Below are 15,452 nucleotides of genomic sequence, written 5' to 3' on the forward strand. Positions count from 1 at the left end.
ACAATGCAATTCCCCCCCCCCCGCCGACCGATGCCCAGCCAGTCCCCGAGCAGCGGCCCCCCCGGCCAGCTTTCCCCAGTTCATGTATGAGCATGACGTCACATGGTATGGAATGTCCCTTTGGCCAGTTTGGCTGTGCCCCCTCCCAGCTCCTTGTGCACCTCCAGCCTTCTCAGTCGGTAGAGCATGGGAAGCTGAAAAGTCCTTGACTGGTGTGAGCACTGCTTAGCAACAACTAAAACATCGGTGTGTTATCAACGTTGTTCTCATCCTAAATCCAAAACACAGCACTGGACCAGCTACTAGGAAGAAAATCAACTCTATCCTGGCCGAAACCAGGACAATGATATGTGGAGAAAAGTTGCAAATACAAGAGCAGAATAAAAAGCCATAAAACAAGCAAGATACAGCCATGAGATAAAATGTAGTTGGGGAAGAAGTGCAAGGTGCACCGCTGAGCGTGTACAGGGTGCAGTGCTGTGCCGTGTTCCAGTAACTGAGTTGGCCTTGAACACTGCTTCTGATACTCAGGCTAACTCAGGTGGTTTTACGTGGCGTTCCTTTGGGCCCAGGAAGGGAAATTAAGTAAACTTACCAATTAAAAGAAGTGGAGATTTCTTTCAGAATTTCACACTGTCTTTTCTAAGGCATACTCCAGAACCATAAAACTAAAAGAACCTGTAAGATAAAAAGATTTAAAAAATAAAAACACAAACACACACCACCCCCTCCCCCCCAAAAAAATCCCCCCCAAATTAAAGAAAAGGTTGTCCAACTGCGATGACTGCTGTCATTTTCCTTCTGCTGTCATTGTTAGTTAGTTTTCTTTCTTTTCAGTTTGTTTCCTCCTCTTAATGCTTCAGTTTACCTTTGTTTCCTCATTTTCAGGTTGGCGATCTGGATCGTTGTGATCTATACTTAGCTTTAATTCCAGAGATAGTGAACTTGTGCTTGCAAGTCAGCTGGAAGAAGGTACCATCTATCAAGAATTTCATTTTGTCCCTGACAAATGCGTCTATTCGTAATCTTCAGGAGAGAAATTGTGAAGAGGTAATTTAACATTATTTACAACAGTAAATATTAATATAAATAAGCCAGTAAATATTAATTAAAATAAATATTTTATTTTTAATACTTATATACTATTTAGATGATATATAAATGTTTATAACATACTATAAATACAACTTAATATACAAATATTTATATTATAAATACATTTTATTATACCTATCAATATAATTATAGATAATATATAATAAAATAAGAACAAGTTTGTGTGAATATGTACGTGTCTATATATTCCCTAGCACATGTGTCTTTGGTTGGCAGTGTAATGCTAATGTAAAATATTTGTAGCTAAGATTTTTAGTACTTTTGTTTTCTTATATTTCATTTTTTAGAAGTCTATATAGCTAAAGTAAAACTTCAGTTGTAATAATGGACTATGTGTACTCAAAAGCTTTTTCCTCAAATATGAACCAATATTACCGAGGAAGTTACTGTTAAATGAAAATGCCTTTTGTATTAATGATCTGTTGAATTTCCAAGCTGGAACATACAGAGAAAAAGAAATTATAGAACTCAGCATTGTTTTGGCTTTTTCATATAGTTACGTTCATTGTCCCATAGTTGTACGTATTAGGCTAGTATATCTGAGATAGATATATTTTCAAAAGATAAAGAAACATTAATGACTTCTATGAAAGGAGGAGATTTAAATTAAGATTTGCTGGGCGGTATAATCTTTGGTATTTTCTGGGTTGAATTATTGATCAAGAACAGTTAATAACACATTAAAAAGATTGTAAGTATTTGATTTGTTATTTTACTTTTCTAAGGAAACAAAGATCAAGACAATTTTTTTTTTCTCCTTTGGTTATGTGAATTGTGTACTTATTCCAGTAGTTTCAAAGCAAACGTTTTATGATTCAAACTGAGCGTTTACTGGGGGCCTCTACCAACTTCTTTTGAATTCAGTGGAATTACATTGTCATTAAGATTTCTTCAGTTGCACATATAGTACATCTTCAGTTTAAGAAGAAAAAAGAAAATGCTGAGTAATTACAGACGAGAAAAATCTTTTCTGTGCTCTAGACAGCTGAAAGTAACTTGAAGGTATTTAAATAACATTGAGCTTTTAATACTGTTAGGGAACTATATGCTTATTGACTTTTTTATTGAGACTGTTTATTTCATGCCTCTTTGAATATATGCATTTATCACACAAAATAATTGTAATAGGTGTTGTGACCTTTTAGCCTCTTGAAGCAGTTAGCTGAAATTCGGAACATGACATGCTGTCTTGTTGCACCAGGTTTCTGACTACATGGACCCACATCTTTTTTTTTTTTTTTTCCTAATTGCTATCCAGCAATATATATAAGCTGCTACCTGGCAAGATAGAAGTGTTCTATCATAGTTGAGCTAGGCGCCTGCACTTAATGAATAAGTGACTGTAATTTGCAAGATTTATACTTTTTTCAACACTTGTAATTTGTGATTGATTGCACTGCCCCAGCCAAGCAAAGCTGTGTTATGCATAGGGTAAGAAAATAAGGAAGTAGAAGGATGCAGAGTTGCTACCTTATGATGTCTGAGGTGATACGAATAAGAGGATTATCAAATGTATCCGTAGGTTATTTGTATTGTATTAGAAGAAATCAGTGCATGTTTGTTCATGTGTGATTTGGTTTTAATTAGGAGCCGAAGCTTAAAGAACAAATTAAGAGAGTAGCTAGCATGGCTTCACTTACAGCAGTTTGTGAGATAATGGATCAGAAACCTGAAGCGCACATTGAATCTCTGCCTTCTGTGGATGCTCTGAAGAGATTTATTTCCTTTTTTCAATTCAATGAAGTATTAAAGAAGCCATCTTACATTGAAGAAAAAAGTAGGTATGTCTGTGCTATAGCTTCAGTAATTTTCCAGCATAAATTTGATTAGCATGGAGCAGTGATCAAGATGCTGGCTTTTCCTGTTCTTTTCTTTGATAACTGTTTGTCAAGATAAAATTGAAGAATTCTGAACACAGACTATTCATTTAGTTGCTCTTTTGTCTCAACATTCAGGTTTTAGAACATTAAAGGCAGCCATAATTCATCAGACCAAAGGTTCTTTTGCACAGTCCTCTAGTGCTATGAAGCCAGAGCTAGCTTTGAACATTGCTTATCCTTATGCCAGCTTAAATATACATACACTGCACAAAGCAATAGCATGTACACAAGTGAGTTGAAATGGAAATTTACTGTTGGGGAAGGGAAGCCTAGAGCAAGCCTGAGGACCAAAAACCAAATACTTGGTTAACAAAAGAAGACGGTCAGCTTATAGTGATGTTTCCATTGAATGCTCTCCCAGATTTTTGACTGATGAGACTGCCTGAGCCCAGAACTGATTCTTCTGCATTTAGAAAACTTTATTTGTAGATTTCTCTTCCATGAACTTGTCCATTCTCCCCTTGAACCTGTGTAAATTTTAGTGTCTTGAAGAAGTATAGTGAGTTTGTACAGTTCAGCTGTTCCTGGTGGAGTAGCAATGTGCAGGATAAATTAATACTATATATTTAAGAACAATATTCTCCTTACAGCTTATGCGAAGAAACAACATCTCAAGGATGGGGGAAAATTGTTGCACGCTATGTTCATGACCAGTGGATTTGCCTTCGTTTCATTTTAAATTCATTTCCAACACTGGCTCAAGAGTATGAAGAAACTTCAGAAATGTCATTATCTACAGTTGAAAGGTCAAGAAAAATTCTAGAGTCTGCATTAGAAGCCCTAACTATTCTTCCTTCAGACCAAGTTTTACCTGTGTTCGACTGCATGAAAGTCCTTGTTCCCAAGGTGAAAGATAAAACAACTGCACGATGTTAATAGTTTTGGGGGTGTTTTTTCTCAAATGTAACACTTTTTCTTCTCTTTGTTTTCAGCTTCTGGACTCAGCGGAGTCTCTCTGCATAGAAGCATTTGATTTGGCCTGGAAAATTATATCCTCTTTGAGCAACACACAGCTAATATTTTGGTCCAATCTAAAAGCTTTTGTTCAGTTTGTCTTTGACACTGAAGTTCTAGCTGTTGCTGCAAGTGCAAAGGGTCAAGCATATGCCAAAATAAAAGAGGTCAGTTTAAGAATTCTTTTTTGGGAAGTCAATGTAAATTTTATCTGGATCTAAAAATGTATTTTACCTTTTATTTTCCCTTCAGCTTTTGTAATAAATTTTTCATTTCCAAAAAGGTACTAATTTGAGAGTGTTAAGACAGAAGATCTGATAATTAGATTGAGGATAAACAAATACATCGTTAGTTCTTGTAAGACAGAAAATGAAAAGTACTATTTCTTTGATTCCCCCCCCCGACTGTTCAGTATCTTCTGCGTTCAGCAAAATGGGTTTTTTGGTCTTTATTTTTGCATTATGCACTTCCTCTTGAATATTTCGTTCAGGATTTGCCATGTGAACTATCACAAACTATTAATATTCTGGAAGAAATACACCTTTTTCTAATAGTTTAGTCTTTATGAAAATGCTTTCTTAAATGAAGAGTTAGAACTGTTTAAAACTTTAATAGATGCTATTGAATAAGCCAACTGCTTCTTTAAAGACGCTTTTTTTTTCTCTGAGGGTCCAGGTGTAGAAAACATAAAAATCATAGTCACCTTAGAGTTCAATTTAATACTGCATGGTAGAGCTGCCTCCATAGTTAAGAAGAGGAAAAAAATAATTTTTACTCTTTTTGTAAGATGAATGCAGCTTCCTGTACTCCAAAAGTTCTTGCTTATGTCATGGTGTTCTTTTTTCATTTTGAGTCACTAAAACTGCATTCAGTACTGGGATGTTAGTTCATCTTGGCTTTATATGCTGCAAAATTGTTTACTGTTTCTTTTCTAAATAATCTTTCCTGGGTTTTTTGCTTTTTTAGCCTCTGAGCATCAATTAAATGTTTGTGCAGAACAGTCCACAATGACTGCAAGACTTTTACCAGAGCAGTAATACATTATAAGTTACCAGTATATATGTATGCTTAGACTATGCTTAGACTTACGGTCTCGGGCGCTGCTTTGCACTTAGCGCAGAAATCATACTAGGAGGGGTTGCAGTTTTGCTTTGAAGTTACCATAAATAGCTCTGTCTTGGTGTCACGCTCCTAACTGCAAATAATAGCAAATGTCTTGGCTTAATTTCAGTCCAGACACTCCAAAATAATTTTTTTTCTAATAAAATATAGAAAAATGGACGCTTCCTAGCAATTTAAAATTGCTGTTATATCCCCATATTAGCCTTAAGTGTCTTAAAATATAGTTCCATTTATTTTCTTTGTTCTTTTTGAAAGCTTCAAATGAATGTTACTGTCATCTATTTTAAACAGTAGATAACACTTTGCATTTGTAGTCTTAATGTGGACCCAAGCCAAAATAAGATACATATGCAAAGATGGTAAAATAATCTCTTCAGTTCTAGGAATCTGTTAGCTTTTTCTTTTAATGAGTATCTGTAACGGATAATTGTATGCTCAGTGTGGTAGTAACTGATGAGCTGTAGTTAGTTTTTTTATTTTTCTTTGATCTTAATTTGTTTAAATTCTTAAATTACTGTCTTTGCATAATGCTTAAAATACTAACGCTGAAGTTAAGTGTGTTTTGCCAATGTTGAGAGTCTCGAGTCTGTGACAGCTATCCCATTGTCTGCAGTGGGACATACCATGACAGCAGGCATCAAGGAGGTAATGAAGGTCTCCTATACTCAACAAAGGGCATCTGGTCGAGCCACCTTCTGCCCCTTCATAAGAAAATGAAGATAAAGTTCCCAAGCAAGTGTCTACTTATGTATATTCTTATCCTGCTCCCTGGCAGTCTGTATTGCCATTGACCCCTTAAGCAATGGCTATATAGTTTTAGCTAAAGAGAAAGAAAAAATGGAACTGCCTGATACTGATTTGTCACAGAAGCATAATTTTAATTTTGTCTACCACAGTGCACTCTGTCTTTTCAATAATAGTTAGAAGGGGTGGAACAAAGGGGTATTTTTGAGCCAAAAGAGGGAATATTGCTATGGTAAAATCCAGAAAGGCTTCCGCAGAGGTGCCCTAGAGCATTGTGTTCTTGGGCTTCATTTCTTCTGCTGCTTTCTTCCTTTTTCTTTGTGACTTACTCATATGTTAATTGTGCTAGAACTTAAATTTCTTAAACATATTTTTTGTGTGCTGGACTTTTACTGTATTAATGAAACAATTGAAAAGCATTCCAGGATTTTGAGAAAAGTGTAGTAAATGTCATGCTGCTTCTCCTTGGGTGAAACACAATAGTTCAATTTTGGAATTATTCGGAAAGTTACAATGCCTGTCTTTGCACTAAAAGAAAAGTTTGAATTCTTTGTAAAAAGACCAAATGTTTCTAGGGTAGTGTTGTCGTGTCCCCATCCCCCCCCCCCCCCAAAAAAAAAGCATTTCTTCAGAGTGCATTCCAGTATTTCAATTTAGGGTCTTCATGAGCTTCTTGGTGCTTTAATCCTTAGCAATTCAGAACAACTTTCTCTATAAAAACAGAGTTACTGTCAAAGAATTGTCATGTTATCAAAAGTATCATTTTGGAGCGGGGAAGAGAAGAAGCTTTGTCTTGTAAGAGCAGTCACACCTTCTGGAAAACCATTCTCATGGACAGGTCTAATTGATGTTGTCTAAAAAGGAATTTATAAAAACCCCACCTGTTCATTCTGAATCTCCCTGTCCTCTCCCAAATGCTTGCAATTTCTTAGAAGAAAATTACTTTGTAACTGAAGCTTACTCTTGCACTTAGCCTAATGAAGGGAGTAGGAAAGGAAAATGGGGCCATTTTTCTTGTTTTGTTTTATTTTTCCCCTTTTTGGGACCATTTTTCTTGTTTTATTTTTCTCCTTTTTGGAGAAGTTCTAGATAGCTGTTTCATAGATCTTAAATATGTCCCCCTCAAAAAAAAAAGTAAATGTTTTTCCACTCTAACTCAAATATGAACTTGAACTTCAACATGAGTGTAATCCTTATTAAAGAAGAGAATTAGTGATATGGCTACCTGTGGAAGAAATTTTGTTTAATGTTCAATTTTCTTTTCTAAATTGGTAAGGATTGGTTGAAAACACCAGGTTTGTACTCACTGAAGTAAGCCCAGGTGCATTTGTTCCAGCTGACAGGAGATTAATGTAAAGCATCTGGTGTTGTATCTGTTTAAGCAAAGATCCGTGCTATCTTTTGTTAACATAAATGGGTACTCGGCCAATTGTTGCCCATTCGCCTGCCCTTAGAATCAGGGAATTGTAACTAGATTGAAGACAGCATTAACCTGAGCAGGTCTAGGATGCAGAAGATGATCAGACCTGCTAAAATAGATATCACTGCAATGTTATTCTAATAAATCTAACACTTCTGAAAACTAGATTTTGAATATTTTGTCGTCTTCTTCTTTTCAGATAATTTTCAAGCTCATAGATATGTCCACTACAAAGACTGGAGTCTTCAATGTAGTCCTTAGTCATTGTTGTCGATCTTGGGTATTTCCCACTGTTGATGAGAGAAGTGCCTTGACAAATGCTTTCTTAAATGCTGGAAATTATTGTGAACTTATCACTGAGGCTTGTGTCTTTGGAACTGTATTTAGGAGAGATCAAAGGTATAAAAAAAATCTTCACGATTATATTTGTTATAATTTTATGCACTTTGTTTTCTTTTAAACTTTGAGATAATTATTGAAATAATTTTTGTGTGCTATTCTGCTAATTTTGTTGCTTTGTCTTCTTTCATCTGTGAAGACTTATTCAGGATGTGCATGCCTTCATAGAAAATCTTGGAGAAAAATGTGCAGCAAATGTTGTTACAGAAAGGTAATGATTTTGAGGATACATCTTACAATATTTGGTCTGAGTCGTGTCTTCATTACGATTGATGCTACAATAGGAAAGATGCTGTTTTTGAAGTCAGCTTCTTATGAGTATATTCATAACCTTCTTAAATATTGGTAAAAGGGATATACATCACATTGCGTTCATAATTCAAATACAAAATTTAGAATAATGTTAAGTATTTTCAGGAAAATGTATCCCATTTGTTAACCTGAATGGAAGTGAAATAACTACTTCCTCATTGTTTCACCACATGAAAGTAATACTTTTTAGGAGGCAGATATTTTACCGAGTGCTGATATGTACCTCGTCATTGTAGACAAGACAGTTAAGAAACTCAGGCTTCAGTGCAGCTGGATTTGGAGCTTGGCTTTTTAACATTGGTTGTAGGCCTTTTTAGCTTGCATACTGGCAATAGGTTCTGCCTGCAGTTTTTGAAACAGGGACATTGGCTACTGGATTATTGAACTCTTTTGTAGCTTCGCTCCCACCTTTACTCAGTGGAAGAAAGTCAGGGAAACAGTCTGACATAGTGCTTTGGGAAATGTTAGTATTTGCTAAAACCTGAGTTTCTAAAAATCTACTACCACTTCTAGTTCAATACCCCTGTATTTTCTCCCAAGAGCTTCTTGGTTTCTAAATGTCTGGTTGTGACAGTCTGCAGCTGTGTGATGCTTTGTTACCTGTAATGTCATTAATTCTGCTCTTGGCATTAATTATTTCAGATGTCCCCGAGTAACTAATAGGAATCCAGTGTTGTTTTGTACTAGAATATTTGACCAAAACTGTAAGCATAAATTAGTTGTTTTAAGATTACAGTTTACAAAAACTTTTTATGATACAGCTGTTTCTGTAGAAAATTACTTTAAACACTTCGATGCTATTAAAGACCTGTAGATAGAAACGGGGGCAGGTTGTCTGGAACTCACTAGTTCTCTTCATCAGCAAGGATGAACAGACCTTAAAATTTTGGTTCTCGGTATTTGCATGTTGTCTCACTGCAGACAACTTGTTCAAGATGATGTTTGGTGCTTTTTTATAATTTAGGAATTATCTTTATGTCTGACTTATTTTTTTAATTAATATTTTACAGTACAAATCGAGATGATCACTACGTTCGGGTTTGTGCTATTAAATTTCTGTGCTTGTTGGATGGATCAAAAATCTTGCATAAGACGTTTATGGAAGACATTTTCATCAAACTGCTTGATAAAGTAAACTTCATTTCTCTTGGTATATAAATGTAATGTTAGTACAATTATTAAAACGCAAAGTATTTACATGAAGAGTATTTACATGAAAGTCTGTATAGCCCGTCTAGATTTGCCCAGTAGTGTACTTTTTTTTTGTTATGAAACAGGAGTTAATTCAGCCAAACCAAAATAATAAAAATTGTCTTTTGGGTTTATTTCTCTTTTTAGTGGATCTTCTAACTTCACGGAACATTACCCAAATTGTAACCATTGTTCCATTAAGAATCTTCCTTTAGGCTGCATTTCGAAGCACCATATTTCACTTTAACAATTGCAGGCTACCTCTTGAATTGAGAGCACTGTTGTCTCCTTAGAAGACCTTTATAAGTAGGATTAATGGAGAAGGGTTGGGGTCTGATTTTCATTTATATCATAGCTGCTTATGCATTGGCAGTAGTGTAAAATCAGTGGTAAATTACCACAGCTGCTATCAGAACATCACCCATACGTTCTGGTACTATAGAATTCTGCTTTTGTCTGAAGAACAAGAAATGGGTGGTCCTTCATTCCTGTCAATTAACTACTGGAGAAAAATAGTTAACATTTGTGTTGCAAGATTGGTCAAGTGGGAGAAGTGAGCTTTAAAAGTTATTTCCTTACTTGCTTAAACATGAAGTGTAAACATGTAAAAATAAAGTGTACTTGCATTTTACTATTAATATAGGACTTGGATCACCAAATAATTTTCTTTTTGAAAAGTTAAGGAAATAGTTTTGTGTGTCACATATTTTGAAGGCCAAAAGATAGCACGCAGGGAAAGAATCTAAGCTGTATGAGAACATGAATGTCAAATCTTTTTAAAGCACCATTTAACTCATCTATTTTCTCTCGCATAAAACATCTTATTGCAGAATATCAAGTTCTGTCTCAAAACTAGAGCTGTAGTTACAAGCTGGTGTAATTGATGGCATGACTAAACCCATTTTTTTAAATGTAGATACTAAAGTAGAAATGTTTTCATTTACATACTCGTCTCTTCACTTAGGATCTTTAGTTCTTACGTATCTAAATGACAGCTTGAGTCTTCATGCTCCATTTTATGTAGTACTACTTTAACTGTTCATATATAGTAGGTGCTGTATAGTCTTCAATCTTCTGCTGTCTTAATAGCTAACATTTTTGTGCTCTTAAGTAAAATACTAAGTGGACTTGTATATTTTTTCAATTTTCCAAACTTCTCATGGACAAGCTTCAAAATATAATTCTAAATAAATGAAATAAAAATATTTTTCCTAACTTTAATGCTGATACTAGCTGTGCAGTAGATGGTGCTTTCTCAATACAGCAAAGAATATTTCCATGTATTCAATTTTAAAGGAAGAATAGGTAATAAACCTTTTAATTTGCTTTTAGGATGAACTGGTATCCAGATCTAGAACACGCTACTATGCAAACTCTTTACAGCATAGAATTAAAAACCGGGTATGGCAGACACTCTTAGTTCTTCTTCCAAAGCTTGACCAGGTATTGCTCTTCACTATGAATTCTTAAATTAATAAATAAATTAATACCTACTTTCAAGAATAATGTGGTGTCATGCAAACTGCATATGTTAAAGTACAGCAGGGTATAAAAGGCATGCAATCTCTGCGGCTGATGTAGAAGTTTTGTGTAGTTTCATTCTTTCAGTCTGAAGTCACGGATTTATGATGTGTTTCCAGAGGTCACTGAAAACTGGTTCTTGGATTTGTGAATTATAGGAGACTAGATTGTTCCTCTTATAGTTAGTACAGAGTTTTAGCTAGCTTTCTGATTTAAAGCTTTTCATTCAGTAAAAATGTTGCTACTTTATGAACACTCAGAAAATTGAGAAATTTTAGTTTCATCTAATGCTTCTTCATAATAAAATATTTGAAAAGTATAATAAAGAAATTAGATGGTTCTAAAATGTTTTCATTTGAGTATTAAAAATATTTCTATTATTATGATAAAGCTGAGACCGTTCTTTGATTTAGAATTTTTTTCTTCATGGAGATAACTCTTAACAATATACTAAATGATTATCTGATTTTGTTTTCTCAGAATTTTTTGTGTGGAACCCTTGACAAAGTTTTCCAGGCTGGATTTGGTAACAATCAGGCATCTGTGAAATACTTCATAGAATGGATTGTTATCTTTAGTCTACATAAATACCCCCAATTCCTTGATAAATTCTGGGATTGCTTTAGCTATGTAAGTAAGAACTTTGGCATTCACTTGAAGAGTAATTTGAACAACAAGGGTACAGTTTGTATTCCTATAAGTTATTTTCTATGTATTCCAATTTTCCTTTAGAAGCAGTGGGTTGTTGAGCAGATAAAATTAACTTGGAAGTGAGTCTGGACTATAGTCTGAGACATTTAGAAATTTGTGATATAGAAGTGGCTGAAGACAAGTGAATTCTTCCAGTTGAGAGATTTCCTTTTACAATGTGCTACTCTGGTCAGAGTAGAGCTGGCATAGTGAGTCAGAGTACTCTGTGCCGACGCCAATGTAAGAGCCGTCAGGAACACACATGGATGCCCTAGATTCTGAGTTTGGGAAGATGCCGCAGAGTCACTTGTGGTTTCCACACCCAGCTTTTGTCTTATGCATCTTGTTTGTCAGTGGGAACATGACTTGCATAAGACATAATTCAATTTGCAGCTTTTAATGTGGACTTCTCTCACAGTGGAGTTCTGTAATGTGGTTCCAAAACTGGAGACAGGGTTTGAATTACGGTACCCAAAAGTCGTGAAAGGGTTGACTGAGAAGAACTGACTTGCTAGCATTTCATTTTTATGCCTTGGGTTCTTCTTATCATCTATAAGAGATGACCTGTATCAATTGTCTTTATTAATATCCTTGAATTTGTTAGCATTGGACATTTGGGCTGAGTAGAAAATGTATGTACTTGCATCTCCTCCGGTGTATAAGAAGACACGGCTTGCAGTGGTGCCTCTGCTGAAGCTCACTGCTCATAATAGTTAAATGTAGGTGTCTTCTTGCTTATCAAACAGCCTAGTTGCTACTGTAGTTTTTTTTAAAAGCCAAACAGTAGGACAAGAATTAAAATTAAATAGAAAAATTGGAAAACTGTATATAGACCCTTTTTGCCCAGAACAGGGAAGGTTTCTCTGAGACAACTTTGCTTGCTAGTGATGTGTGCTGTGGTTTGGGGGGTGTGTGTGTGTGTGCATGTGTGTGTTTGCTTTTTTCTGTGTAGGGGAAAAACATTTCTCTTTCAGTTTACAACTTACATTTTTTTTCAAGTGCATAAAGATGGCTTGTCATGTCTATCTGAACTGATGAAAAGTGCTGTAAGGGATGTAACCTTTTCCTATTTCAGGGTTCCTTCCAAAAGCTCAGGCAGTTGGAATTGCTGTCATCTTAGTAGATGATAATCTATTGGATCAAAGCGGTCTCATGCTGATAACAAATGCACTGAATCATAGTGGGCCCGTTCAAACAAATGGAGCAAGCAGAAAACATGTAGATTTATGAAAAAGGAATACAGATTGTATTTTCAGAGGCTATCCTGGAAAACAGTGACTCTGAAAAGGATTGTCAGGATCATATTGAAGAATAAGCTGAACTTGCGCACACAGTGCAATGCTGTGGCAAAATGGATGACTAGGAACTATATCTATAAAGAGAAGTGGTGAACAGAAGCGTGGAAACTCATTTCTTCCAGTACAGAATGTGGGTGAGGCTGATGCTAGGCTATTCGTTCTGCATCCGATACCCACGTTTGTGATGACATGGAAAAGCACGAGCACTGAAAAGAATCCCCAAGGCTTTTATTGGGTTTAGGGTTTTTCAGGGTGGGAGGGAGGGTAATACAGTGAATTTGGGTTGGATTTTAGCTCATTTATACTGCTATATACTTCGTTCTGCTTGATCTGTTAGTGAAAAGCAAATAATATGTTAGGAAAAATGAAATCTTAATAATATGAACTTCATATTTTAGTAAATTTTGCTGTGGAAACACATAGACTTTTTTAATAGTGTTGATACTGCATCTGCAGAATGTGCTGTGAAAACTTAGAGGGTATGAAAATGTTTTATATATGCCTGTTTCTTGTTACATTCTCCTTTGCTTTAGGATGAAGAAAAGCTTAAAACAAGCATCTGCACATTTTTATCAGTGTTATCACACTTTGACATCGTTCTTCAAAATACCTCAGAAAAGGTAAGTTGGACTAAAAGTGTTCATTCTTTATTCAGTTGCACTGTATATGGATTTCTGAAATAAAAACCATTTTTGCACTCTATTTTCAAAACCCTTTTAATACCTACTTCCTGCTAAGGTATCCTTTGATATGGAAAACACTAACTCTTCCTGTCACCTCTGTAACATATTGGACTTCTGTAAATTAGCTAAATGGCAGATATTCTGGATACATAGGGCCTTATTACCTGTGAGTTTTTCTAGAATAGCTACTCCAGTTTTAACTAAATACGTGGATGCACCTGGGTTTGCTTTTCTTGCGGCTCTTGTTTAATCTGCATGAAATTGGGCAGAGATAACCTGGAAGAAGGTGATCTTTCTATAGAATAACAGCACTCAAATATGGAGTTCTTTGGCAATATCTAGTCCATATTACATTTAGAATTCTTTATTTGGAATTCTCAGTATTTTTATAGAACTTTAAAATAGAGGATGAAATACAGTCAGATGTTACATTAGGTCAACTATTTCACATCTGTAGCAATCCAGGCATTTCTGTTATTTTTTTTTTTACTGTTTGCATACATTGCAAAATCAGCTTTCTAAAGTGCTAGAAAATCAGAAGTTAATAGAGGTTTCCTTGTATGCAGAAATACAATTTTTAAAGCAAATTAATAATTTTCAAAATACAAGTGGGGCTGTAGGTCCCTGCCCTAGTGTGGAGGAAGAACGGAAATCAGGACCGTGTTCTGAAGCCTGTATTTGCACATACATGTACTGTTAAAGCTTTGGACTTTCTGAAAGGCTGGTTTTTGAGGAAGCCACTGTTTCTTGGGCCGCTCTTGCTTTTCTACTTCTAAATGGTATGTTAAGACTTAATGTAAATGAAAGAAAATTCTTTATCTTTGTTTTTTTTTTTTTAGAAGCCAGCTTTGAGAAAGCCCTCGTAGTTGTTCTACAGTGGTGTTTCAACCATAATTTCAGTGTTCGACTTTATGCGTTAGTTGCCCTTAAAAAAATCTGGGGTATGTGCAGAATGTTGCATGTAGAAGAATTTGAAGCTCTGACACCAGTTATTGAATCTAGCCTTCAACAAGTGGAAAACATGCATGGCACAGGGTTAGTAGCATTTTTTTTGACTTACAGCTTAATATTGTTCTTCTGAGCCATTTGCAGCAAGTCTAATTTTCTAAAATAGCATGTGGTAATTTCTCTGTTTTTTTTTTTTTTGGGGGTGGGGTGGGGGTGGTGTGTAATTCTGTTTAAAAAGAAACCAAGACTTGGAAATTGAAATTTAGTTATCAGCAAAGAAAATGAATTGATAATTCAGTGTGGCATTACAGTCTGAAAGCACAACAGGAAAAACTCACAGCATGTTTGAACAGTGCTCATACTTTAGGGTTCAGTAAAAAAAGACAGGAGTGCTTAATTTTTCTTACATGATGGGTTTTGAAGCAATACAAATCATTCTTCCAAACTTCATGGTACCAGTAAATTCTCAAATACAAAATCTGAAATGTTTTTGGTGTTAATATTTGAAAAAACTTCTGTGGGAGAAAAATGGATAGGGAAATTAATTTTGGGTGATGATTAAATGAGCTTTACAGAAATGCTTTTCTGCTTACTGATTTGGAAATACAACAATTCAGTGAAATTTTGTACTATCTGTGTGTTTGTTTACTTTTTTTTAGCCCTGTTTTTAGGAGTTATTTAAAATAATTTAGAATTTCTGACAGTGTTGTCAGCCAACATAAACTTGGGACTGCTGCTGACAGGCTGGTTTTTTTTTTTTTTTTTTTTTTTTTTTTTTTTTTTTTTTTTTTTTTTTTTTTTTTTTTTTTTTTGACAGCTAAAAGTTGTCACTGAAAAGTTGTCACTGAACCATAGGCTAATAATTCAGTTTCCTTCAGAGGCCTAGATGGGATACCCTTTCCTGTGAAACTTGCTTCTTTCGATAATAGAATTTGGAGGCATGTTATGGGCCTTTTTGAAACATAAATAAAATTCATTTCCTGAATGCTGTTGGGGGGGGGTTGGTTTTTTTTTTAATGGGTCCTTACTTAATTGTTAAAGTATTTTCTTTCCCATATAGCATATAGTAAATACAATCAGGTTGCTTTATTCCAATTTGACAATTTAAAAAAAAAAAAATCCAGTATGTTGCCTTTTTTTGTGCATCTTGCATTACTTTATGCAATTGCAGGAA

At 35.1% G+C, this 15,452-nt stretch overlaps 1 protein-coding gene across 1 annotated transcript in view; it reads left to right on the forward strand.

Moving 5' to 3' along the window:
• The window catches only part of TARBP1 (TAR (HIV-1) RNA binding protein 1), a 40,478-nt gene that overhangs the window by 18,894 nt on the left and 6,132 nt on the right, over window positions 1-15,452 (forward strand). The window contains exons 13-23 of the mRNA XM_009329225.1: window positions 889-1,050; window positions 2,704-2,897; window positions 3,587-3,842; window positions 3,929-4,117; window positions 7,436-7,635; window positions 7,775-7,846; window positions 8,958-9,078; window positions 10,471-10,581; window positions 11,140-11,289; window positions 13,181-13,271; window positions 14,173-14,365. Of these exons, the coding sequence (XP_009327500.1) occupies window positions 889-1,050; window positions 2,704-2,897; window positions 3,587-3,842; window positions 3,929-4,117; window positions 7,436-7,635; window positions 7,775-7,846; window positions 8,958-9,078; window positions 10,471-10,581; window positions 11,140-11,289; window positions 13,181-13,271; window positions 14,173-14,365 (1,739 nt within the window). The remainder of the gene's footprint in view (window positions 1-888; window positions 1,051-2,703; window positions 2,898-3,586; window positions 3,843-3,928; window positions 4,118-7,435; window positions 7,636-7,774; window positions 7,847-8,957; window positions 9,079-10,470; window positions 10,582-11,139; window positions 11,290-13,180; window positions 13,272-14,172; window positions 14,366-15,452) is intronic.

This window comes from Pygoscelis adeliae, unplaced genomic scaffold, assembly GCF_000699105.1.
Source record: "Pygoscelis adeliae isolate BGI_AS28 unplaced genomic scaffold, ASM69910v1 Scaffold77, whole genome shotgun sequence".
Taxonomy (NCBI): domain Eukaryota; kingdom Metazoa; phylum Chordata; class Aves; order Sphenisciformes; family Spheniscidae; genus Pygoscelis; species Pygoscelis adeliae.